Genomic DNA, 24,401 nt, shown 5'->3' with positions numbered 1-24,401 from the left:
TATCAAAAATATAAGTCTTTGTTTTACTATGGTTGCAAATATAAAAAAATTTCTATATGTGACATGGCACCAAAGTTAAGTTAGGGTTTTTCAAAATGCTGACGTGCCGAGCTCAAAAGGTTCTCCATCACTGCCCTAGATCAAGAAATAGAACATATTAGCATCCCAGACAGCCCTTTGTAGTTTCTTCCATTCACTACTCTCCTATCAGGATAACTGCTCTTCCCACTGACATAGGTTTGTTTTGTTTATTTTTGAGCTTTTTAGAAACAGACTCTGTGTACTCTTTTGTGTCTGGTTTCATTTACTCAGTATTAAGTTTGTGAGAATTGTGTTTGGCATGTACTTTTAGTTTTTTATTCTCCTTGTGGTAACCCCTTGTATGGTTGTTTCCAATTTTTGACAATTATGTTCAGTTGTTACTGATTGTAGTTTTTTTGTGGTTTTTTTTTTTTTCATTATCTGTTTTTTGGTCTCCTTGCACAGCTGACTTTTTATTGGAGTATTCCTTCCATCTCTACCTAAATGGAAATGTAAGGTAGAATTATTTTTTATGTTAGCTCTCTTCATTGTTCTTTATTTCTTTACTCCCACCCCCAGACTTCCATTTCTCTAAAAGGAACCCACCAGTTCCATATTTGCTCTCCTTCTCCACTCCAACTTGCAAGTCTAAAGCCAAAAGAGTTTCTTGAGCCTTTCATGAAGCATGGTCCCAAAATATTTTCCAGACCCTAAATAATAATGAATTGAAATCCTGCATATGTGCCTTATATTTTCCCAAAATTTCACTCTGTATTTCACTTCTACCTTCTGAATAATAGATAGAGCTCAGCTTAGTATGGTTCCAGAGCTGGTATTTAACCCAAAGGTCTCCTATACCCACTAAGATTGATTCATGGTGTAGCATATCTACATATGAGCATCTGACTTTGTCTGTGTCCCCCATATTTTCCCAGTGAACTAAAAAACTCACTTCTTGTTTTTACTTGGTTTGTGTACAGATTTGATTTTTGCCAGTCTCATGTTTCTTCTGCTAGTCTCAAGCTCCCAGTTTTTGACCTTGGGTACCTTAATAGAACTTGTGTCTCTATTTGATGAGTTTTGGTATCTTTGGGACTATGCTATAGGAGTTGGTTTCTGAAAAGCTGCCATTGACCTGAGCTGTCAGACTCTGCCTCTGAGGTATCAGGAGATTTTATTTGTGGTGTCTCAGATATCCTGATTGAAAACTATTCTAGACTTGAGATCTGTCAATGTCTCATCCACCTTAATCCTTGGTTTTAGTTATTTCCCCAAGTCCATGTAATTAATAAGTATTCGATAGATCAAAAAGTTATTGAAGGACAAAATGAAAGAAAAACATTGTTTTCCCTTTCCACATCCTAATAGATGCCATTCCTAGTTTCAGTTCCAAATAAGAAAAATAACAGATGTATAAAGAAAATTAATGGTTCTTCCATATCCTGAGAAAATTTGTTTCAAAGTACTTTTTTTCCACCTCCCAGACGGCGTTTCATAAAGCACCATTATCAGTTCCTTTAGTTTTTCATTTGTAAAATTGGGGCAGGAAGTTTTGAATTTCAGTTTGAACAATTATTGAACCCCTCACCCCCATTTTCCCATTGCTTATAGAATGTAGTCATAGGTTTCCATCAGGGATGGAATGAGGTGAGTTGTCCCAGGGTTACTCTGGGATAAGGCCTCCTCAAGGGCAGGCACCTGAGGCCAGTTTTGGGGAGTGAATACTAAATAGTACTACAAAAGTGACACATGTGCTTGACATGCTTATCAATCTTATGCGGGGGGTGGGGGGGGGAGGCATGTGTTCCTAGGTAAAGAATTGAAGCTGACTGAGGTCCTGAAACAGTAGAGTCCTCCTAAGAAACAGACTGAAACTTTGGATCAATTTGGACCTTCTGTCTAGTTCTGCCGTTATACTTGTCCAACTCTTATGTCATCATCCTACAGAAGGAAATGGGCGCCTTAAAAAAATGTCCATGACTTAGGTGCTCAGGAAATATATTTTATTTTCTTAACTGATAGATATTTTGAAGGTATTCTGCACTTAACATTTGTATAAAGAAAGTTTCTGCTGTGTGAATCAGAGTTTGTTTCCATTCACATTTTACCTGAAATTTTAACGATCCTAGAGGTAAGGGCAGCCACAAGACAGCTGGCCCTAAAAGACAAATGTGGTTTTGGTTGCCCTTCTATGGATTTCTTCTTTCATTTCCTTTTGAGGCTTGCTGGCTATGAAACTGTCTTAGGCTGACATAGACCAATCTACAGTTTATACTCTCTAGGCCTAAGGAGTCAGTTTATAAATATATCTTAAAAAGTTTGCAATGGCTTAGTAAGTTTACCTAAGAGAGATATGTCAAGCACAATAAAGCAGATGCTCAACTTTGTAATGGGAAAATAAAAGCTATACCAGTCTTTTGCTCAGAATATGTCTAGCTCTAATGTGAGGATTTCAAAGTAGCTAAGTGTTAAGGGGTAATTGAGGGAAATACTTGTGTGTGTGTGTGTGTGTGTGTGTGTGCGCGCCCCCAGAATCAATCTATGGAGATGTATGGTTCCCACTAACTAACAAAGACTCTAAGTGGAATGATTAATCATTAGAACAGAGAAATATAGAACTTTACCATAATTAAGAGGATAGAATAAGTTTACTTTCAGAGTTGAGAGGAAGAGAGAGAATGGATAGAGGTTGTTCTTAGAAGGTTTGAGATCCTGGAAGTTTATGTCAACCTGCTGAAATGGCGAGCCATAATTAAGTGGAAATGGTGTTATAATTGAAGGGACTGAGGAATTATGGGGCCAGATATTAGCATGTTTATCATCCTGATGTTGAAGTAACTGAATATAGAAAGGGCCACTGATGGAGAGGAAGAAACCAACCTAGATGGAAGTCACTGCATCATATGCATCCAGGTTATGGGATAGGAGAAGAAGACATTGCCTTTTATAGGGGAGAAGAAATTGATGGACTTAGCAGTGAGAGTCAGAAGGGTAATGCTAACCCATCCTTCCCACCCTGCTACCACCTTTCTAACTCTGTGAGGTGGGGAGTAGGAAAAGGAAATGGTTGCTGAAGTTGGAGAAAATTCTAGTTCCATTGCTCCCTCAAGAGAAAAGTTGGCATAGAAACACCATTTCCTTTGGTAACCAGTTAAACCAACAAATGCTCAATAATGACCTAACATCAATAACAAGTTAAACATTTAATTTTTTTTTATCATGTTTCTTATTCTATGAAGGGGATATCTGCTTTTATTGAGGTGACTATGAAAGAGATTATTTACCTAAAATCAATATGAAAAATTTATTTTCCTTCACATGCTACTGTTACCCCTTATTTTTTGAAATATGCTGGTCAAAATAGCTCAACATTAGCCTTAACATTAAAAAATACCTTCCTCTTTAAAGTTTATGAAGAATCCTTTAAAATTTAATTTTATTAAAAATAGACCAATTTACATATTTCTGGTGCCCCCTTTTGGGCCTATATGCATGTATCTATGTGTGTCTCCATGTGAAGGATTTGATTGTCTTTTTATTACCAGGCATGGTTTTAGCATATATTTTGGAATCAAGCCATATCACATTTCAAGATGATACTTGCTGTTTGGTTCAAAAATGTGTTTCTCCCTAAAAATTTTTTTAATTTTTTTTGAGGTGGGGGAAGAAGTTCCAGAAAGAGCTATTTTTAGTCCTTTGATAGTCCTGAGTATGCTGAAAGGCATTGTTTTTATAGATTAGGCAGCTGTATTTTTCTATTGAAATGCAAACCCAGGCTATATGGTTGGGCCTTAGTGTAGGATTGATTGAGGATTCTTTTTTCCCCTGCATCAGGGATTTTTTTCCTTTGTGACTGAAAGTGAAGTCACCCTGGCTTTAATAAATGACAGGATATTGTTGATTCACACAGCTGAAACATTAGGATTGGAATAGGCTCCATGCATGGCTAGATCCAGGGATTAAAGACTTGTATAGATGCCATCTCTTGACTCTGCCTCCCATATGGACTTTATCTTTAGGTCAACCTCTCTCTAGGGACACATTATTCTTACAGCTGGTAATTCCAGTGTGTATAAGTTTTCTATCACTGTGTAACAAATTACCAAAAAAGTTTAGAAGCTACAAACACCCATTTATCAGTTCACAGTAATATAGGTCATAAACTTGGGCGGATTCCATTGCAGTCTTTGTTCAAGGTCGCACAAGACTGAAATTAAGGCATTGGCTGCAATGGACTGTTATCTGGAGGTTTGGGATAAGAATCCATGTCCAAGCCCATTCATGTTGTTACCTGAATGTATTTCCTTGATGTTGTAGGAGTGTGATCCCCATTTCCTCGTTGGTCGTTAGCTGGAGGCATCTCTCAGCTTCTAGAGCAGTGATGACAAACCTATGACACGCGTGTCAGAGGTGACATACAAACTCATTTTTTTGGTTGATTTTTCTTTGTTAAATGACATTTAAATATATAAAATAAATATCAAAAATATAAGTCTTTGTTTTACTGTGGTTGCAAATATCAAAAAATTTCTCTATGTGACACAGAACCAGAGTTAAGTTAGGGTTTTTCAAAATGCTGACACGCCGAGCTCAAAAGGTTCGCCATCACTGTTCTAGAGGTTGCCCATATTCTTCCTCACATGGATCCTTTCGCCTTTGGGCCAGCAACACTAAATCCTTCAGTGCTCTGAATCTCTCAGATGATGTCTAGTTTCCACCAACTGGAAGGAACTCTCTGCTTTTAAAGGGTTTACCTGATTGGGTCAGGCCCACCCAAATTATCTCTGTATCCTTGGTCAATTGAGTTAAAGCTTCAACTCTATCTGCAAAATCCCTTCATGGCAGCACCTACTAATGTTTGATTGAATACCTGGGTATAGGTATCTTGGGGAATATCTTTAGGATTCTGCCTATTCTACAGGGGAAGTCCTTCTTTTTATCTTTGAAAAGTTCCATAGATAAGTCTCATTTTCCTGGCTTGGGGAATGTAACCCTTTTTTGACCCAGTCACCATGACCTTGGGTTTTGGCTAGATTGGCTAGACATAGACCACACTTCCCATTTTAGTTCTGGGAGTGCTGTATCAGAAGGTGGATGAATGAATGCTGGGCTGCATAATACTGGTCTCTGGAAACAAAATATCCAAGGTAATTTTCCTGTCTGCTGGACCACTGCAGGATGCCATTTGGCATTTTTTCTGGTGTGGTTTTCTGAGCTGAGATGTCACCTTACTTCCCTACTACTATTTCTTACTCAGCTGGAAGCTGAAATGGTGTCCTGTGACTCATTTAGTTTAAGCCAAGTTTTCTTGTCACTGTTGGTTAGGACATCCTTTGGCCAATATGGTGATGGTGTGAACCCTAGTTTTAATTTCCAATTGAATGAACTGCACAGCAAAGAAACTCAGAGCTATTTCCAGGCCTGGTTTATCCTGGCCCATCATTCAGAGGCAACTATCCTGTCTGGCTTCTTGTTTCCAGGGGAGTCAGGTCTGTAGGCCTCATTAGCCAGGGAATCCTTAGAGTGGTATTGGCAGAAAAGGCACAAGCCATGCCAGCAGCTGCCCATATTTTTCCTTGTCTGAGAATTAACTTGGAGAAACTTGAGAGGTGTTGGGCTGGACAGAGAAGTTGTGGCAAGACTTAACCAACGCTGACCCACCTGTGTTTGCCTTTGCCTACCAGCCTTCCCCAGGTCCCACACTCCACTGTAGCTTTGTCCTGTTGGCCTCTGCTCTTTCTTATATGGCATCTCATTTCTTTTCCTTGTCTCTCACTCTGTCGTTTAATCTTCTTCACCCTATTCTTTTAATCTTCTTCACACTACTGATTTCCTGCCCCCCTCATGGAAGGCTGGAAGCAGCTGTATCTAGTTCAGTGGCTCCCAGGAGTCAGCCTGTGTTGTAGTTAAAGGAGAAAAGAACCATGTAGTGAGTTTTCCATGAAGCTAATGCCTACTAAAACTTCTTTAATTTAGAGAATGTTCTTTAAAATGTCATTGTGTAATTAAATGTGTTTTTTTTATTTGTTTATTTTCCCACATGTTGTCACTTGGCAAAATAGGAAGCTGACAGCTTATGCAATATACTAGAGGCCCAATGCACAAAGATCCATGCAAGAATGGGCCTTCCTTTCCCTGGCTGCCGGCACTGCCTTCACTCCTGCCAAAGCCGCCTTCCCGCCTTCCCATGCTGCCCAGAGGCCCTGAGCGGCTGGGGCAGTGTAGAACGCCTGTGTCGTCGCCATGGTGATGATACGTGCATCCCACCCCACCCCCTGCCTGGCGCCTGCGTATGCAAATTAATTACCATCTTTGTTGGGTTAATTTGTATACTCACTTCTGATTGGCTGGTGGGCATCGTGAAGTTACGGTCAATTTGCAGCTTTCTCTTTTATTAGTGTAGATTAGAGGCCCAGTGCACAAAATTCGTAGACTTGCCGGGGGCAGGGGGACCTCAGTCTGGCCTGTACCCTCTGGCAGTCCAGCCTTCGGGGGATGTCCAACTGACAGCTTAGGCCTGTTTCCCCTTAGCACTGCCATGGGAGCAGGAGAGGCTCCTGCCACCACCGTTGCACTCGCCAGGCATGAGCCCAGCTTCTGGCTGAGTGGGATCAGCCTGTGGGAGTGCACTGACCACCAGGGGGCAGATCCTGCATTGAGTGGGATCGGGTTGAAACCAACTGGCTCTCTGACATCCCCCGAGGGGTCCCGGATTGTGAGGAGGCACAGGCCAGGCAAAGAGACCCCACCAGTGCATGATTGGGGCCGGAGAGGGACGCGGAAGTTTGGCCAGCTGAGGAGGGACCATGGGAGGGCTCCAGGGCATGTCTGGCCTATCTCAGTTCCGACCCACTGGACCCCAGCAGCAAGCTAACCTTCTGGTCAGAGCATCTGCCCCCTGGTGGTCAGTGCACATGATAGCGAGCAGTTGAGTGGCCTTAGCATATCATTAACCCTCACTTTTTATTGGGCTAATTTGCATACTCACTCCTGATTGGCTGGTGAGCATAGTGGAGGGATGGTCAATTTACATGTTTCTCTTTTATTATATAGGATTAAAACAAGGGTAGATTAACATGTATACAGATGTTATTTTTTCGCAACACTTGCTGCACCTCCTTCAGCCCATTAACTACTTAGGAAGAAATTAGGGAGGGCTACAAGGTCAGGCTTAATCATGCTAGGAGAGCTCTGACCTACAGGCTGGGACTTATTTGTGGCCCTGCCACAGGTCAGCCCTAGGCTAGACCCTAGAGCCACTCCCTCACTATTGTCCCTGGGAAAGGTAGAGCTAAGCAGTCAAGCAAGGCAATATTTCGAGTGGGTCAAGGCCCTAGGGCAGGGGTAGGCAAACTTTTTGACTTGAGGGCCACAATGGGTTCTTAAACTGGACCGGAGGGCCGGAACAAAAGCATGGATGGAGTGTTTGTGTGAACTAATATAAATTCAAAGTAAACATCATTACATAAAAGGGTACGGTCTTTTTTTTCAATAGTTTTATTCATTTCAAACGGGCCGGATCCGGCCCGCGGGCCGTAGTTTGCCCTCGGCTGCCCTAGGGATTAGCGAAATATTTCTCAAAAGTGCAGACCTTGGACTTCCTGCACCTAAATGACCCTGCCCCAAACCACAGAATCCAAGCCTCTGGGGTGATTCCTGGCTGGGAGTGCACATCTTTAACAAACTCCCCAGTGATTTATGTGTTTTTAAATTCCCAAACCACGGCAGCAAGGGTCTTGAATTTGGATATTCAGAAGAGCTTCCCAAGTACTGTACTGCCTAAAGGGTCCAGGAAAACAAACTGATATACAGTGACAGTCTCTTTATTGGTTGCCTCCTGTCCTACTCATTGTGCTGGGTCCAGCAGTGCACAATGGAGGCATGGTTCCAGCCCTTCTGGAGCTGGAAAGAGCCAATAAACAAGTAGGCAAATAAAAGTGACGTATTATAGTGAACATTAGGAAGGAAATAAACAAGGCAGCAACAAAGAAATTGAGCACCCTGTTTAGATAAGGTAATCAGAACTGGCTCTAGAATTTGATGGAAATTTGACTGTGAAGCAATGACAGCTGAATTGGGCTTGGGGAGGTTGGGACAGGGAGGAGGTTGAAAGGAAGGGTGTGTGTTAGGGGAATATGCGTAGAAAACATAAAAACTCGGGGAAGAAAAGTGGTAAATAGACATGGAGATATTCAGAGACCACGTTGTATTCCCAAATTTGAGCAGATTCCCAATTTGAGTTTGCTTCCTATCACCATAGAGAATCTATATACAGTTCTTGGGTAGATAAAGGGATGGGAGAGGGCCACTAACCTCTTCATAGAAATGAGAAGTTGACCCTGCTCTGCAACTGGTGAATTGCAGACCAGGGCACCCGAAAATAGCATTTAACCATCAGCCTGTGTGGGTGTTCTCCATTTCAACCCAATTAAAGCGGGACCTGGTAATTGTAGAGGAGGGAAAATGAGTGGAGTATTTTCTAAAACAAGCAGCATATTTTCCATTATGTAAAAGGGAAAAAGTAGCTTTTAGAAAACCACACCTAGGTTATATGGACTGTTCTCTGGCTTCTTTTGTAACCAGATGGGAGCGTTGGGGAAGCAGAGATACTTGTTGCTCTTTAGACTAGGATCCATCAACCTTTGCTCAGTTTCCCTGCAGATCCTAGAAACCCATTCAGAGAGACATTGCCACTAAATCTGGAAAAGCAGTAGCAAGGTGGCCCCCAGGGATGGGCTGGCGATAGCCTCACAGGGAGTGGAGGTCCTAGGAAGAGAAGGGCTAGAATGAGGTAGCATTAGGACTACGGGGATTTACTGCCTTTTGTTTTTCTGTAGGGGAAACCATATTCATGCATGAAAAGTAGCTAAGTCAGGCATGATCTCGGAGCTGCGTACTCGTCTTTCCCTGGGTTTGTTGTTTCTTTCCTGCATAGCCTTATGACACTAATAACTGTGCTTATCATTTGATTCGTTTGCCTGTATATTAATTGTCTCCCCACTAGACTCTAAGTCTCACATGGAAGGGGCTGACATCAGTTTCATACTCCACAGCCTAGTGCAGCTCTCTGTATTTTGGAAGCTGCCAGAGCCAGGGAGCGGTGTGCTGATATGACATCTGCAGGGGGCATGGCCCTTGCCTGCATGGTACACTGCCCATGGGCCTTCTCACTGGAGGCTCTTTGTGGTTCAGCTGTGATGGCATGACTTCCTCACCCACTAGCAGGACATGTATGTGACAGTGGCATGGATTGCTCATAGGTAAAGGCCCCCGTCCTGGGATATCCCTTTATGACCCCATCCCACACAGAGTGTTCGAGTCCCCACCCTCAGTCTGTGTGCTGAGAAACATCAGGTTGTTCTTAGGTCATAGGTCATAGGTGTGGTGAAGGAGATCATCTGTAACAGGTGGTCTGCAGAGTTTCTTTCATTATACCATCCTGTCCTCACTTTATCACGGTTAATGTTTAGCCTTCTATGTGGAGTCTTCTTGTCCCTTGAGACCCTCATCTTCTCTCTCCTGTTCTAGTTAACTTTTTTCCCCTTCCTCATTCTTTTAAGCTTACTCCTATTTAGTATCTCAGAGGAATAAACCAGCTAGGTAAACATCTCCTTTGAAGCTTAGAGTCTCATTTCTGCTTCCATATGAGTACAGGGGGTGGGGTGGGGAAGGAAGATGGGTGAGAACAGCCCATTACTACCTTTAGCCATCATGGGGTCTCCACATTATTTCTCACTCTCTGTGGGAGTTTAGAATCTTCTGAATGTGAGCTGCCATACTGCTATGCCGTGAATTACTTGCTGTTTGTGTTGCATGAATAGTTGGTTCAGTTCCACAAACACTGCCTAAGCACTGATTCCGTGCCAGATCTTCAGGATCGGTGCACATCTGTCTTTCTCTGCTTTAAAGCTGGAAGGATATTTGGAAGTCACCTAGTCTCGGCTCCTTACTAGACAGATGCAGAAAGTGAGGCCCTGGGAGGTAAAGGGATGAGTCAAGGCCTTAGAGTTGGAGCAGAGTTTGGCTCTGCCCAGCACTTCTGGGGTTTGGAGATACGTATAATAACCACCGTGTCCAGTCCTTGAGAGTTGGCTACACGCTGGTGTTATGCAAAATGTTCTCCATGCTTGCCCTCATTTAATTCATAGAGCAGGTGCTATGGTCACTATTGTTATTACATCTTTTTACAGATGAAGAAATAAGGCTTAGAATAACCAAGGTGCTTGCCCACAGTCAGATGCATAGTATGTAGGAGAACTGACAGGGCCTCTGGCTCTGTGTGAAGGTCATGTCCTCTTCTGCTTTGTATACAGGAGCAACTGGAGCTTATGGGAGGCGGCTCAGTTGGCTCAGTTTGTTCCACATCCTCCTTCTGATTGTAGGCACGGACTGGCCTTTCTCCTTTGTATATATATATATATATATACATACACACACACCATTTTAACTTTTTAAAATATGATTTTATTGATTTCAGAGAGAGAAAGGGAGAGAAAGATATAAACATCAATAATGAGAGAGAATCATCTATTGGCTGCCTCCTGCATGCCCCCTGCTAGGGATCCAGCCCACAACTTGGGCATGTGGTCCAACTGGGAATCGAACTATGACCTGGTTCGTAGGTTGATGCTCAACTACTGAGTCACACCCATCAGGCCCATTTTAACCATATAGTTCAGTGGTCTTAAGTAATTCACCTTGTTGTGTACCCATCACCACCATCTATCTCCAGAATTTTATTCATCTTTCCAATCTGAAACTGTATGCTACCTCCTCATTGTGTCCTAATATGGTCTTTCTTCTGTGCCTGTGCTTTCCTGGTGTGTGTGTGTGTGTCTTTCTCTCTCCCTCCCTCTCTTTCTCTCTCCTGCCCCCCAAACTCTCCAACAAGAACCCCAGTCATATTGAACCCTTAGGACCTCATTTTACCTTAGTTCCCTCTTTAAAGGCTCCATCTACAAATGCAGTCACTTGGGGGTTAGAGCTTCAGCATATGAACTTAGGAGAGACATAACTCAGTCTATAATATATTTCTTGGCTATTGTGAATAATGTTGCTATAAATAGGGGTGTACACATGTCTGTTTGAGCCTCTGCTTTTAATACTTTTTGGGTATATAGCCAGCAGTGGAATTGCTGGATCATGTAATAATTCTATTTTTAATTTTTTGAGGAACCACTATACTGTGTGGTTGTTTGTTGTTGTTGTTTTTTTTTTCTGTACAAGCTACACCATTTTACATTCTCAGGGCATTATTTCTTAATTTTCTGAATAGTTTTGCTCTGTTTTATAGGTCACGCTGATATCCAAGGTCCTCAAGTAGGGAGCTAGCTAGCCTGGAACTAATTTTGTTTTGTTTTTTGCCTCCCAGATGTTTGGTTACTAAATCTTTCCAGAAACTTGGTGCCCTTGCTCCTGCTGTATGTCCTGTCAGCAACCTTGGGCTCTTGCTTCCATACTTAGCTGCTGGGAAAACATCCCAGAAAGGAGGGGGAAGCAGTGAAAAATGGCCTGGTCTCAGTTAGATGCTTCATCCGAGCTGTGGGCCTTCAGGCAGCAGCCCCTGAGCACAGCGGGGGTTTGTGCCAGGTCTCGCCCCATCTCTGAGCAGGCAGAGAGGGGACCCTGAGCTTGCTTAGGCACCTGCCACCTTCAAAATGGCCAAGAGACATTAGATGTAAGATGTTCCTCAATAAGCAGCTTTAACACTGCTGTAGGTTCATAATGACTCACAGTAATAGAAGGAATTGGGGTATGTGTGTGGGGTAAGTGGGTATTGTATGGAGGGAGGGCTTGGGGGTGTGAAGAGATGTTGGGGGTAGGTCTTTATGTGGTGCAAAATATGAGGGTGTTTGGGGGGAAAGGATGTGTGTGTGAAATAGGGTGTGAGAGTGGAGGTTAGGGATGAGGGTGTGTGGTAGGTAGTGTGTATGTGTGTGGAATAGGGGATAGAAGGGATGACTGTGAGAAGGAATGAGTATGTATATGGAGTGGATGTGAGGTATTTTGGGGTTAGAATATTTGTGTTGAGTAGGCAGATGGAGGTAAAGGTATGTATAGGCTGGGGATGGGGATGTGTAGGAATAGGGTATGGAGGTGAGGCAGATGTGAGGGTGTGTGGGGAATAGGATATGTGGATGGTGGGGTGCGAGTCAGAGTGTGTGTGTGTGTTGGGGGGTCATAGTAAAGAAAGGACCAGTGGGTCCACTCCAGGTAGCTGCTCCTGCCAGGAGCCTGGTGGGTGGAGGAGCTGTTGAGGCCTGCAGAGCTTCCCAGCTGTGGGGGAGTAGTGCCTTGCTGGGGACTCAGGCATGACTCACTTTCACCTGGTTGGAATTAATTTGCTGGGCATCTGCATCATGGCAGGATATGTGCGTCAGTCTGTATGACTTTGTTCTTTTTAAGAACCATCGGAGAGCTTGTGCTGGGAGCTATGAAAGATAAATTGCTTCTCCTTGGCCCACACTAAGTGACTAAGATAATTTTCCTCACTCCACCTATTCTGTTCTTGATCAAAGGCCACTGCAAACATTACATGTGAGAGAAGTAACTTCAGGAAACACACACACACACTCACAAGCACACGACTCCCACATACAAATGTAGATAAGGGAGACCCAAAGCAGCTCCCAGATGCCAGGTGGCCTCTGCAGCAGTAACTCTTTGTGCACTGCAGTCTGCTGCAGTCTGCAGTGTAGGGATGCTGGCTTTTGTGAATGGTAGCCTGGGAGGGGCCAATGTCATCTGCTCCTGATGTCAGCACAATGAATGAAACACTTGCAGAACATAAAGCCTCCAGCACCCGGGAAGCAGACACCTTCTCAGATTGGTTCTCTGGCCGCAGCGTCTCTTGCTGACGAAATCACTAGTCCCATGTGTCCCTGATAACCCACGTACGTTAGGTTTTAAATGAGGCAGAAACTGAGGCTGCATGAGGACTAATGCACAACTGATCCTGGCACAACCACGTCAGCCTGAAGCAGTTGTGCCCACAGCCCTCTTCCTGGCACGCTCTGGAAAAAGCTGTTTGCAAGAGCTGCAGACCCACTGTTGTGCGTTAGCCATCTACTTAGCTAGCCCGATGTTCTGCTTTTGCTGGCAGAATTCCTTGCTGAAGCTCCAAGCCCTGGAAACTGATCTGTGCTCTGCATTTTTGACAAACCAGGAAGAAGCTGTTCAGGTGCACGGAGTCAAGGACCCAGCCCCAGCGTCCACCCAGAGTGTGCCTGCTGAAGGGGCAGATGCTGCAGGTAAGAGGCTGGGCGGGGGGAGGTCCTCATTTGTACTCTCAGGATAGTTTAGCTTTCGCTGCTTCAGCCTAAACCCCTGTGGGAAAGGCTGTCTGGTGCAACATGAAAGCTGAAGAGGTGCTTGAGTTACCTCCAGGGGAGCTGAGAGGGAGCAAGAGGAATTAGGATGTGCGCTGACATAGAACCTTCTCTTCAGCTGGGGGCCAAGAGTCAGACTTACATAAATAGGGTTGGTGGTGTCAGGGAAAAAGCACCCATCACAACTTCTAGACTTCATTTTACTATGTGGTATCCTGTGGCAAACAAGTCCTTATTTTGTATTGCTGGACTTAGATAATCTTGCTTGCAACTCCTGAGTTTTGAGACTCATGACATTTTTGAGGTGTTGAGGGATGGGGGAATTTCAACATAGCTGCTTCCTTTCTTCTATATTGCTCGTAAGATGGTCCGTCAATACAGGGAGAGTGGAGGAGAGTGATACACGCATTCTGATCCCATATTGTCTTGTTCTGTCTCATTTCTTTAGCATTAATTTCTGTGTTGAGAAGTCTCAACATTGGATCTTATTTGTCTGTTAGTTCCTCTAGTTTTAATCTAGGGGATGGCAGGGTGGCTAACAAGCAGGAGGCAAACTGATACTCCCAGGAAGATGTAGGAGAGAAACACTAACTTGTATGAGTAGAAATGAGAGCACAGATGGGTCAGGTTTGCAGACTGGTGTCTGGATCGATGGCAGAAGTAGGTGAGCTTGCTTCATGAGATGACCCCTATCTCCAGGAATTGAAGGGAGAGATTTACAAAGTTATCTATTTTAGAACCATTACTGATAATACATTCAAGACATTACTGTTTAAAACAGGCCCACGTGGTATAAACAGGCAAAATACTCTTCTCCAGTTTTGGAATGTTTATTAGTAACAGTGGTTAATAGCTACTATTATTACTGAAGATTTTCTATGATCCAGGCACTGGTCTGAGCATTTTATATCTATTATGTTAAATTCTTAAACTGACCCATGAAATAAAACTATTCAGTACAATAAGGACACTGAGGCCTAGGATAATCCTGCTAGCAAGTAGTGTTTTCCCCACGGATGCAGGTGGTCAGCTGGCTGTCCTTGTTGCCTAGTGAGGCTCCCCTGCTCTGTTGGCCATTGTGTTTGGATAAGATGCAAATAAAATTGGGCAGGAGCCAGTGTCAATCCAGTCAGGGATTTTATTCAGATTGTTAGACAATGCCCTTCTTCTTTCACCAACCCCAACAAACAGCATTCAAAACTGTAGAGAAGACTCACGCCAAATACAGATTAACTTTTGAGTTACCTGATGATGTTTTGTATTGTACACAAGTGTCTGGGAAAGAGCGTTTAATAAGATACGGATATATGTATTTTTAATTTTTATTGTTGAGAGTATTATGGATGCCCCCTTCCCTCCATTATATGTATATTTTTAATCATGACTTTTGTGTGTGTGTAGGTGTGTTATTTTTTCAAAAGTTCAAGAATACTAGTAGTTTTGCATTTTCTCATTCTAGATGAACTGGATTTTGAACAAGCTTATTAGCACTCCTTGTCAAAGGGGAATACATACTGAATTTACATCAGAATTGCTCATACAAAGGACCTGTCAATATATTCCATGTTAAGTGTCAAATTGCAGAAACAGGCAGAAGGCTCCTCACAGATGAGGCTTGTGGGTTGGATGTTGGATTTTCCAAAATGTAGGTTAATCTGAGAAATCTGAGTCCTTCTAAGAGAGTCTATGAAAAAGATTTTCCCTCTCCCTCTCTCCCTCTCTCCCTGTCCCCCTCTCCTCCTCCCTCCTTCCCTCTCTCCATGTGCAGTGGGCAGCAGCAGCTCTTGCATGGGTTTTAAAGATCAGATAATTAATGTGTCTCTCTCACATCGATGTTTCTCTCTCTCTCTCCCTCTTTCTCTCTTTCTCTCTCTCCCTCTCCCCCTCTCCCCCTCTCTCCTTCTCTCCCTCTCTCCCTCTCTCCCTGTCCCCCTCTCCTCCTCCCTCCTTCCCTCTCTCCATGTGCAGTGGGCAGCAGCAGCTCTTGCATGGGTTTTTCAAAGATCAGACCCATGCTGATGTTTCTCATCTTTGTTAAGCTTACACATAAGGAGTCTCCATGAACTAAAATGACTGCATGGAAGTTGATGTGGGGAAAGTGAAGAAACTCCATCCCCTGTATTGGACCTTGCAATACTTCGACACATTGTTTTTCTCTAATTTTAAAGTAAAGCCCTTTGATATAAAATGAGTGATAGGTGCTTGGAAGAGACTTTCAAGTTATGGGGTGGTTTGGTCTTTTTTGGTTTCCAAGACACACAGGAAGGCCATACATTTTATAATCCTTTTTTCAAAAGGAAAAATATTTTTCCCATAGTAGATCAGTTCTTAATTTGGGGCCTGTGAATGGATATCTGGAGTGATCTTTGAAACTTTAGTTGGTTGTATTTGTATATAAATTCCCAATTGAGAGTGTGATTGCATAAAATTAGCACAGATGGCCATAAGTCTATAAAAGATTATAGTCACTTAAAATTTTATCTAAAAGTCTAGCATCTAGCCCTGAGATTTACATGCATATGAATATTCAAGTAATAATTGTTAATATCAAAAATTAGTGATAGAGACAAAATCCAAGTGATATTTACAGGAATACCTTGCTATAAATATACTATTAATTAACCATTAAAAACAAACATTCATAAATATAAATTGATGTTACTTAAGTAGATTTCAAACTTACTTTAGAATTAATTAGGGCATGATTTAAATAAAGCTTAACCTTTGAAGTAGGCATCTGAAATGATGGTCTGAGCAAAGCATAGTAGTCTCTATGTCTTGAGATCAAAATATTGACTTTTAATTGGATTTATAGGTTGCAAAGGTCATTCCCCCTTAGTAAATTATCTGAAATGCTCCCTGTTCTAGAAACCCAACTAAACACAACACTTGCAGTCAGAGCACAGTCCTGGCGGACCTTGGGAGGCACTGGGTTCTGGATAGTGTTCCTGAACCTTCCTGCACGTCATGATGACCGCGAGGTTTTTCAAACATGGGTCCTCAGTCCTCATCCCTGACAGGCTTGGACTCTTTACAGTTCATAAACTTACTCCCTAATATTGGGAACCACTATTCAAGTGACAGTATTTTGAATTTTGAGAGAGAAGGGCAGGTTCTCTCGGGGTTTCTTTGCATCTGCCTCCCCTCAGTGTCATCCATGTCATCAACGGGAAGAGGCTTACAGACCACAGGACATATAACTTAGGGTCTGTGACCAGTCAGCTTAGTCCATTTATATCAGGAGGAGAAAGGTGTTTAGGCACCCCAGTCTGCGGGCCAGAAATTGATGGGATGGGGACCTGGACAAAGGATGGGGACAGACACAGATTTGAGGGGTGTAGAGGCCCTTAAAGAAAAGTGATAGGGAACCAGCTACAAGGCATCTTTGGAACTGTCCACAGTGTAACCAAAAGTCTTCTTTGTCCAGGACTTTTTTTTTTTTTGCACTAAAAGTTCTACGTGCTGGGAAATCCTTAGTCCCAGGCAATCCAGGACAGCTAGCCACCCCACTTGTAGGTTGCAAATCACATACAACATTTGGGCTCAAAATTCCTCTAACTGAATGAACAACCTCTTACAGCTGAAGCAAATGTTTCCTCTGTGGCATTAGCAAGCATCTATTCTGATGTTGTAAATGAAAAATGGAATGAGGATTGCCTTTTTAAGTATGCATGAGGATTGTTTGATGTTTCACATGACTAAGCAGAGTAACCCCAGTTCTGTCTGACCACAGGTGACTGATGGCACAGATTTTATAGCAAAAGCTATCACAAGTTAACTGAAGACTTATTACTAGAAATAGAAGTACCTAATTAATTTTTATTATAAAATTTTAATTTTTCAAGTGGAACTTTCCATTTGGGCAGGAGCCTTGTTGTTGATGTTGATCATTAGAGAACCACTAACGTAGTCTATCAATTTAGACTCTATAATTATTCCCATAAAGGTTCCTGCCAGGTCCATAGGTGTCTTCCTAATGTTGAAGCTGAGGCGGAACAGAGTCAAAGAGGCCCTTCTCTTTCACATTTTAAGACACTGTCCACTTGACCAGAACTTTCCAATTACTTGGAAGTACTTATTAAACTTACAAATGTCTGAGCTCACCCTCTTAAACTAAAAAAATTAAAATATAAAGATGAGGTTTAAAGAACTCCCCTGGTGATCCTCGGTGCAGGAAGATTCAGGAGCACTTTCTAGAGCAGGGGTGGGCAAACTTTTTGACTCGAGGGCCACAGTGGGTTCTTAAACTGGACCGAAGGGCTGGAACAAAAGCATGGATGGAGTGTTTGTGTTAACTAATATAAATTCAAAGTAAACATCATTACATAAAAGGGTACGGTCTTTTTTTTCAATAGTTTTATTCATTTCAAACGGGCCGGATCTGGCCTGCGGGCCGTAGTTTGCCCACGGCTGTTCTAGAACATGGTGGTCCTCTAAGGGTGCTGTGAATGTGCTCTAGCTGCAGGTGCAGTTTATAATTGGATTTCTGGAGCAGGGGAGCATCTCAGGCATCCCAGTAGGTGAGGCTGATCATCCCCATAGTTTGATGTTTTATTGGGTCTGGCAGCAGCCTCAGACAGTCTTTGAAAGTCAGTAAGAGGTGGTCTCTATTACTTCAACCTCAGAAGTGCACAGAATTCCAAATATCTTTGAGAAACTTTATTCATTATGGGCGTGTGTGTGTGTGTGTGTGTGTGTGTGAGTGAGAGAGAGAGAGAGAGATTTCTAAATCTTCCTTGAGCCTTTTTATACTTTCAATATGTACTACTGATTGCTTTAACTAAAATACAGCTTGCACTGTGGAAACTAGTCTTTCATCTTTATGTCTTAAATTGGTTTCTTTAAAAGCAGTGGTTTTCAAAACATTGACCAGCGCTGATTTCCCCCCAATATTCTCGGGAATGTTTGACAATCTGTAGATACACTTTTGGTGTCACAGTTGGAGGGTGAGTGCTATTGGCATCTAGTGGGCAGAGGTCAGGGATGCTACTGAACATCCTACAACGCACAGGACCCCTCACCACCCCCACTGCTCCAGCAGAGAACTATCTGGTCTACAATCTCAATAGTTTCAAGGCTTAGAAGCTACTTTAAAAGATTTTAAATTAATAACATCAGCATTAGCTAAAAATTCTATGAGGTAGGTGCCATTATTATCCCCAGATGCACGATGAGCAAGTAAACTTGAAGAGTTAATGCAACTTGCTGGTCCCACAGCTGCCGAGTTGTGGGGGTTGGGAGGAAAGGCAATGAATGGGGCCTTCCTCATTTGGACTCCATAGTCTAAGTCAGTGGTTCTCAACCTTGGCTGCACATTAGAATCACCTGGGAATCTTTTTAAAATCTTGATTTCTGGGCCTCATCCTCCAGAAATTCTGTTTCTTTGTTACTAATGTTGTGGCCTCACCCCATAACAAAGAAACAGAATTTCTGGAGGATGAGGCCCAGAAATCAGGATTTTAAAAAGATTCCCAGGTGATTCTAATGTGCAGCCAAGGTTGAGAACTACTGGTCTAAGTGCTTTACACTATGATCTTTGCCATCCAGCCTAAATGTTAAGTCCCCATAGTTCTGATATTCTAGAATTTGAAAAGCCTATAGTCAGCCTATGCATTCTCTACATATCTCACATGTTTGGGAATTTATTTTTTCTTTATCCATCCCTGATTTTGTTTTGTCAGACAAAAGAGACCTAGATTTGTAGTTGGTTAACCTGTTACAGCCCCTCTGTACCATTGTAATTTCAGTTTCTCTGGTCTAAACTATCTCTAGCCCCTATGCCTTTCTGATATGCATTTACCCGACCTGCACCATGTATTCCAGGTGGAGTTAAACAATCTTATTTGTGCATATGGGCACAGGTGTTACACTTTTACTATTGGGGGAAATTGGGCAAAGTTTACAAGGGATTTATTTCTTAAAAATTTTATGTGAAACTACAATGATCTCCATAAAAAGAAATGGATATCTAAAAAACAATATTGGCTTGGGATGTTTTATAAAATAACTAGAGGCCTGGTGCACAAAATTTGTGCAGGGGGGGTGGCAGTCATCAGCCCAGCCTACACCCTCTCTAACCCGGAACCCCTTGGGGGATGTCTGACTGATCCTTTAGGCCCGATCCCTAAACCAGCAGTCAGACATCCCTCTCACAATCTGGGACTGATGGCTTCTAAGTACTCACTTGCCTGCCTGTCAGATTGCCCCTAAATGCCTCTGCCTGCCTGCCTGATCACCCCTAATGGCCCTCCCCTGCTGGCCTGATCTTGCCCCCAACTGCACTTCCCTGCCAGCCTGCTGGCCTGGTCATCCCTCACTGCTCCCCCACTGGCTTAGTCACCCCACACAGCCCGCTGCTTAGTCGTTTGGTCCTCCCTCACTAATCCCCCTGCCGGCCTGGTTGCCCCACACAGCCTGCTTGTTCAGTCATTTGGTCATCCCTCACTAACCCCTCTGCCAGCCTGGTCATAGGCAGCCATCTTGTGAGGGCGTGAGGGTTAATTTGCATATTACCTCTTTATTATATAAGATTACAAAGTAATTATGTTTGTTGGATTTTTTCCAAACTCTTCCTAGAGATTTTCACTATTTTCTTGACTTTTTTGTTATATCTGTGTATTCTATAAGATCTCCAAAAAATCCCATTTTCTATCACATTAATAGTTTAGTGCTTATTATTTTTTAAGAGTACATAGATTCGTTTTCTGCAGCTGGGTTGCCTGCTGGCCCACAGTGAAGGTTATCTGTATTGTTAAGCCTCCTCATGGTTTGTGGACTTTTTCTGTGGTTGCTTAGCATTCTACTCTTTGAAAAATATCAACATCATCTACAGACTCAAACTCATGGCTCAACTTCCTCTTTCATGTCATTTCTGAAATGTAAAAATAAGATTATTCCAGGATCCATTTGCAAGTGTTAGTACTGACCTGTTCAACATAAAGATACAAATTCATCCCTGTGCTTTGCTGCATATTGTTAAGTAGATTTTGTATCCATTGCAGAACATTTAGCCCAATCATCATTTGTTTTGTTTTTAAACAACGTCTGATATGAAAACTGCAATAGATTTCTTTTTTTAATTTAATTTTATTGTTTAAAGTATTACAAATAGTAGTACATATGTCTCCTTTTTCCCCCATATCATAGATTTCTTGAAAGCCCAAGTAAATTATATTTTTTGGTTCTGCCTTGTTCAGAAACAGATCTTTGTAGAATTTGATGTACAGGTTGGGTGATCTTGGAAAGATTATTTGATCTCTCTCTGCTTCAGTTTCCTTTTCTTTAAAATGGGAAAAGGATAGTAACTTCTTAGGACTGTTGTGAGAATGATGTAGTTAAATGCGTAGGAGGCTCTTAGCATATCCCCCATGGTAAATGCTCAATAAATGTCAGCTTTCATTATTTTAAAAGCTGGGCATTTTTGCAGTAGTCAGAGCTTAGGTTGCCTTTCCTCCAGTTGATACTGCTTACATTTGTCTTTAAATATCTACTCCATCATAATTTCCAACTACTTTCAAGGTGTCTATATGCTATTAATACTCTTCATTCCCTAGGTCCCCTCCAGAGTTTGCATATGATTGACATTATACTGTTTCCCTTAAGCAAAAGGTATTTCTAACAGCAATGATCTATACAGGTGATGGCTGAATAATTACCTCTATTACAGTTGAAACTACATTTATTACCATAAAATCTATCCTGTGATAAAACTATGACATAACTTGGCTGGAAAGATCTTTACTGTTAATTGTTTTCTCTGATGCTTCGTAGTCTCTGAAAGAGGGAACTTCATATTAAACACATTGCTTCATAGAGCAAAATGTTTTATGCAGTACCATAAGTTTAAAAAGTACTAGGAACTTTAATTGTTTAATTGTTTTTGTAAATAAAAATGTTATAATTATTGAAAAACAACACCTAAAGTGCATTATGATAATTTAAATAACGTGCAGTTTGCCCCAAAACGTGCGGTTCCTGGCATATGTCTTAGAGATTTCTATGTGGTACGCAATGTGTTAACCACTTGTTTTCCAAAGTATTTTTAAGTGATTTCAAAATTCATAGATGACAATATAATTCTCTGGGGCTGTTTCTGTAATTGCCTTGGAGGGAAGGAAAACATTAATTCTACAGCTGAAACTTCTACATGATTAAATTTTTTAAAAAATTTGGTTTTTAAGGCAGGCAAGGACTATGGTAACGCACATTTTTCCATTTTCCTCACTACAACCCTTTACAAAGGAGGATTCTGAGTGATAAGGCTTGCCTGGCCCAGGACATAACAACAGTGAGCAAGTGGCATGCCAGCCCAAGCATAACAAACAGGGTTATAGTCATTTTTTAAAAATTAATAGATTTTATTTTTAAGATCAATTTTATGATTTTTAAAAATTGTGCAGATAGTACAGAGAATTCTCACATACCCGCTTTCCCTGCACATAATTTCCCATATATTAGAGTCATTTTAAACCTTTCTTGCTGGTCATTCTTCCTTCCACACTTATGAAGAGTACAATCTGGGTGTGACCAGATGGCACGCCTAGATCCTCGGTGTCTGACACTCCTCTGGCCATGCCCCGAGCCCCGCCCTGCTGGTTCACGGTGGACAACCTCTCCTATCTCTGCAGTTCCCCAAGAATCTTACTTTTCTGTGGCTCTGTCTAGGTGGGGCAGAGAGCCAACTTTTTTGACTGCTCTCATCTAACTGGTGTGGGAGCCTAGTATAGACCCAGCCCCCATGGGAAGTTGGAATTTCCTTCAGCAGTCTTCCTGTTTCTTTTGTATATTGCAGTTTCCTTCTGCAGAGTACATCAGCTCATAAGTGAAAACTTTCCTTTGAAAATGGCTCTTGTTATCTTAAAAGCACATTTTTATTAGTTGGACCCACTGAGGTGATCAGTGTGCATGTATCAACTAGAAGACCCGGGGTCCTTTAGGCTGAACAGTGATCAACATCACAACACCCAGCTTTCTGTTCCCCAAGAGGGCGGTCCAAATCTCGGACACTGTCAGTGGTGATGTGCACTCTTTTCCTGGCCACGCAGCCCAGGCAGAGCTCTGTAAACTGAGCATGTGGCTCTACTTCTGTGAAACGGAGCAAAAAAAGATGTTTTCAGACATCAGACACTGTTCATAGGCCACTTCCTTGCTTATTTCTCAGCCATTTTTTGACAGTGTGCATAGAGGCAAAGGAATAAGTCTTGACTAATTGGAGGAAATGGAAAAGATTCATCTAGTAGCTTGGTAGGTTTGTCTACAAGATTGTTTCTTCGTTTCCTCCCCAAGTTGGGCATTTGGTTTGGTGCAGTATAGAAATTGCCACTAAAAATATGAATTATCCCTGCCTGAGATGTTCTACAGAATAATGCGAAGGATGGATTTCTTCCCCAACCTGCTGGGACAGGAGTGTTCCCACTTGCCCTCAGCGTGAGTCATGTTTCCGCAGCCCTCAGTACGGTTCTGATTTAGGGTAGAAGTCACGAACATCTGAAGACCAGTCTTCTACAGGCTGGAAGTCAGTTCCACTGCACGTTTCCTCAGAGCAGACTCGGCTTTGTGACCCTGCCTCGCCTTTCTTCCGGCCACCCCCACCACCATGGTGTCTCTGTTCTCCTCCTCGTTCTCACTCTGCAGCTTTCTGGCTGATGCTCTTCCTCACCCACTCCCTGGCCTCTGCCTTCCTCTGTCTCCATGCCATCCAGGGGTCATCACTGCCTCCTTGCTTTTCCTTTGGGAGTTTCCTATGCTAAGCTGATTATGGTGTGAAATTTAAGCATAGTTAAGATAATTATTGAATTGTATCTAGATATTTAGTTATTGCATATTCTTATCATCCTGCAAAACTTGTGTAAGTTCAAACTGTTGACAACTTCCAAAACAATATTGTAAACAATATGCTATGCAAATAACAATGTGATTTTCCTTTGTTTGGGCCTTTGGAGGTTATTTATCCTTATTTTTAACACTGAGGCAATGAAAATACTAAAAAAAAACCACTTTAAAAGTCTTGTATCAAAGTGTATGTAAGTTACTACTGGATTTTGAAAGTAATCAGTTACAATATGCCCTCAAGGTTTATGTATGTATGCATTTTTGAGATTTAAATGTTACGTTTACTTGGTAAAAAGTGTTGTATGTTAGGTGTAATAGTGACTCAAGGAAAAAAAATTCCAAAATTATTCTCCTATAATTCTCTAGGAAACAGGAGTGATTGGGTTAAACTTACCTTCAGAACTACTCAAAAAAACAAAACCTGAATCTGTGTTTACTGATGGAATTTAATTACAAGATTCTAACCAAAAATGCAGAGGCAAGGAATAAGTTTAAAATTGAGCCAAAGCTTCTTGGTCCATTCAGCTTTCTGGTTTTTAGGAAGGATTTTGGAATTTCTCATTGCTCAACTAACCCAGTGCCCTAATCTATTGCCTGTTCATTTTAATTGAAATCAGTACATTGGCTCCTTCAAAATGAAAATGAGGCCCACTGCCTCACCCCACTCTAGAAGTGGGTTTTGGGGAAGTGTGTTCTGACCTTGAACCCATAAGGCTCTGTCTCCTGTGCTCCATACCCACACATATCCAGGGCCTACTGGGCACCTCCAACTGGTTAACCCCAAATGCTTCTTAACTCAAAGCATCCAGAAATGAACTCATCTTTCCCTCCCCTGGCAGGCTCCCCTCCTGAGTTCTCTAACTATATAAAAGATACCACCATTAAGTACAAAAGAACAATGAACATTTATTGATGGATCATTTATGACCCCTTTCCTTAGGCACTGTCCTAAGCACTTGAGGTGCCCCTTTTTTAATCCAACAATTTATGAGGTAGATGTTGTCATTCTCACCTCAAACAGGAGTTAGCATATAGCAGATGGCCAATAAGCATTTGTTGAATGAATGAATTCCCTTTATACAGATGGGAAAACTGTGTTTGAAAAAGATTGAGTAATGTGTCCTAGGTCACACATATGGTAAAACGGGTTTCAGTCTTGGTGTTTCTGAGTGCATAGCCTATGCTTTTGTCCATGGTGGAAAACTGCCTCTTGGGATCTAC

General features: G+C 42.2%; 1 protein-coding gene across 4 annotated transcripts in view; it reads left to right on the top strand.

Moving 5' to 3' along the window:
* FAM13C (family with sequence similarity 13 member C) overlaps nucleotides 1-24,401 on the top strand; it is a 125,256-nt gene that overhangs the window by 74,088 nt on the left and 26,767 nt on the right. For all 4 annotated transcript variants that reach the window (XM_006775807.1, XM_006775809.2, XM_006775808.2 and 1 more), the window contains one exon: nucleotides 13,187-13,271. In XM_006775807.1, the coding sequence (XP_006775870.1) occupies nucleotides 13,187-13,271 (85 nt within the window). The remainder of the gene's footprint in view (nucleotides 1-13,186; nucleotides 13,272-24,401) is intronic.

This window comes from Myotis davidii, unplaced genomic scaffold, assembly GCF_000327345.1.
Source record: "Myotis davidii unplaced genomic scaffold, ASM32734v1 scaffold1187, whole genome shotgun sequence".
Taxonomy (NCBI): domain Eukaryota; kingdom Metazoa; phylum Chordata; class Mammalia; order Chiroptera; family Vespertilionidae; genus Myotis; species Myotis davidii.
This window is presented reverse-complemented; position numbering and strand designations above follow the sequence as displayed.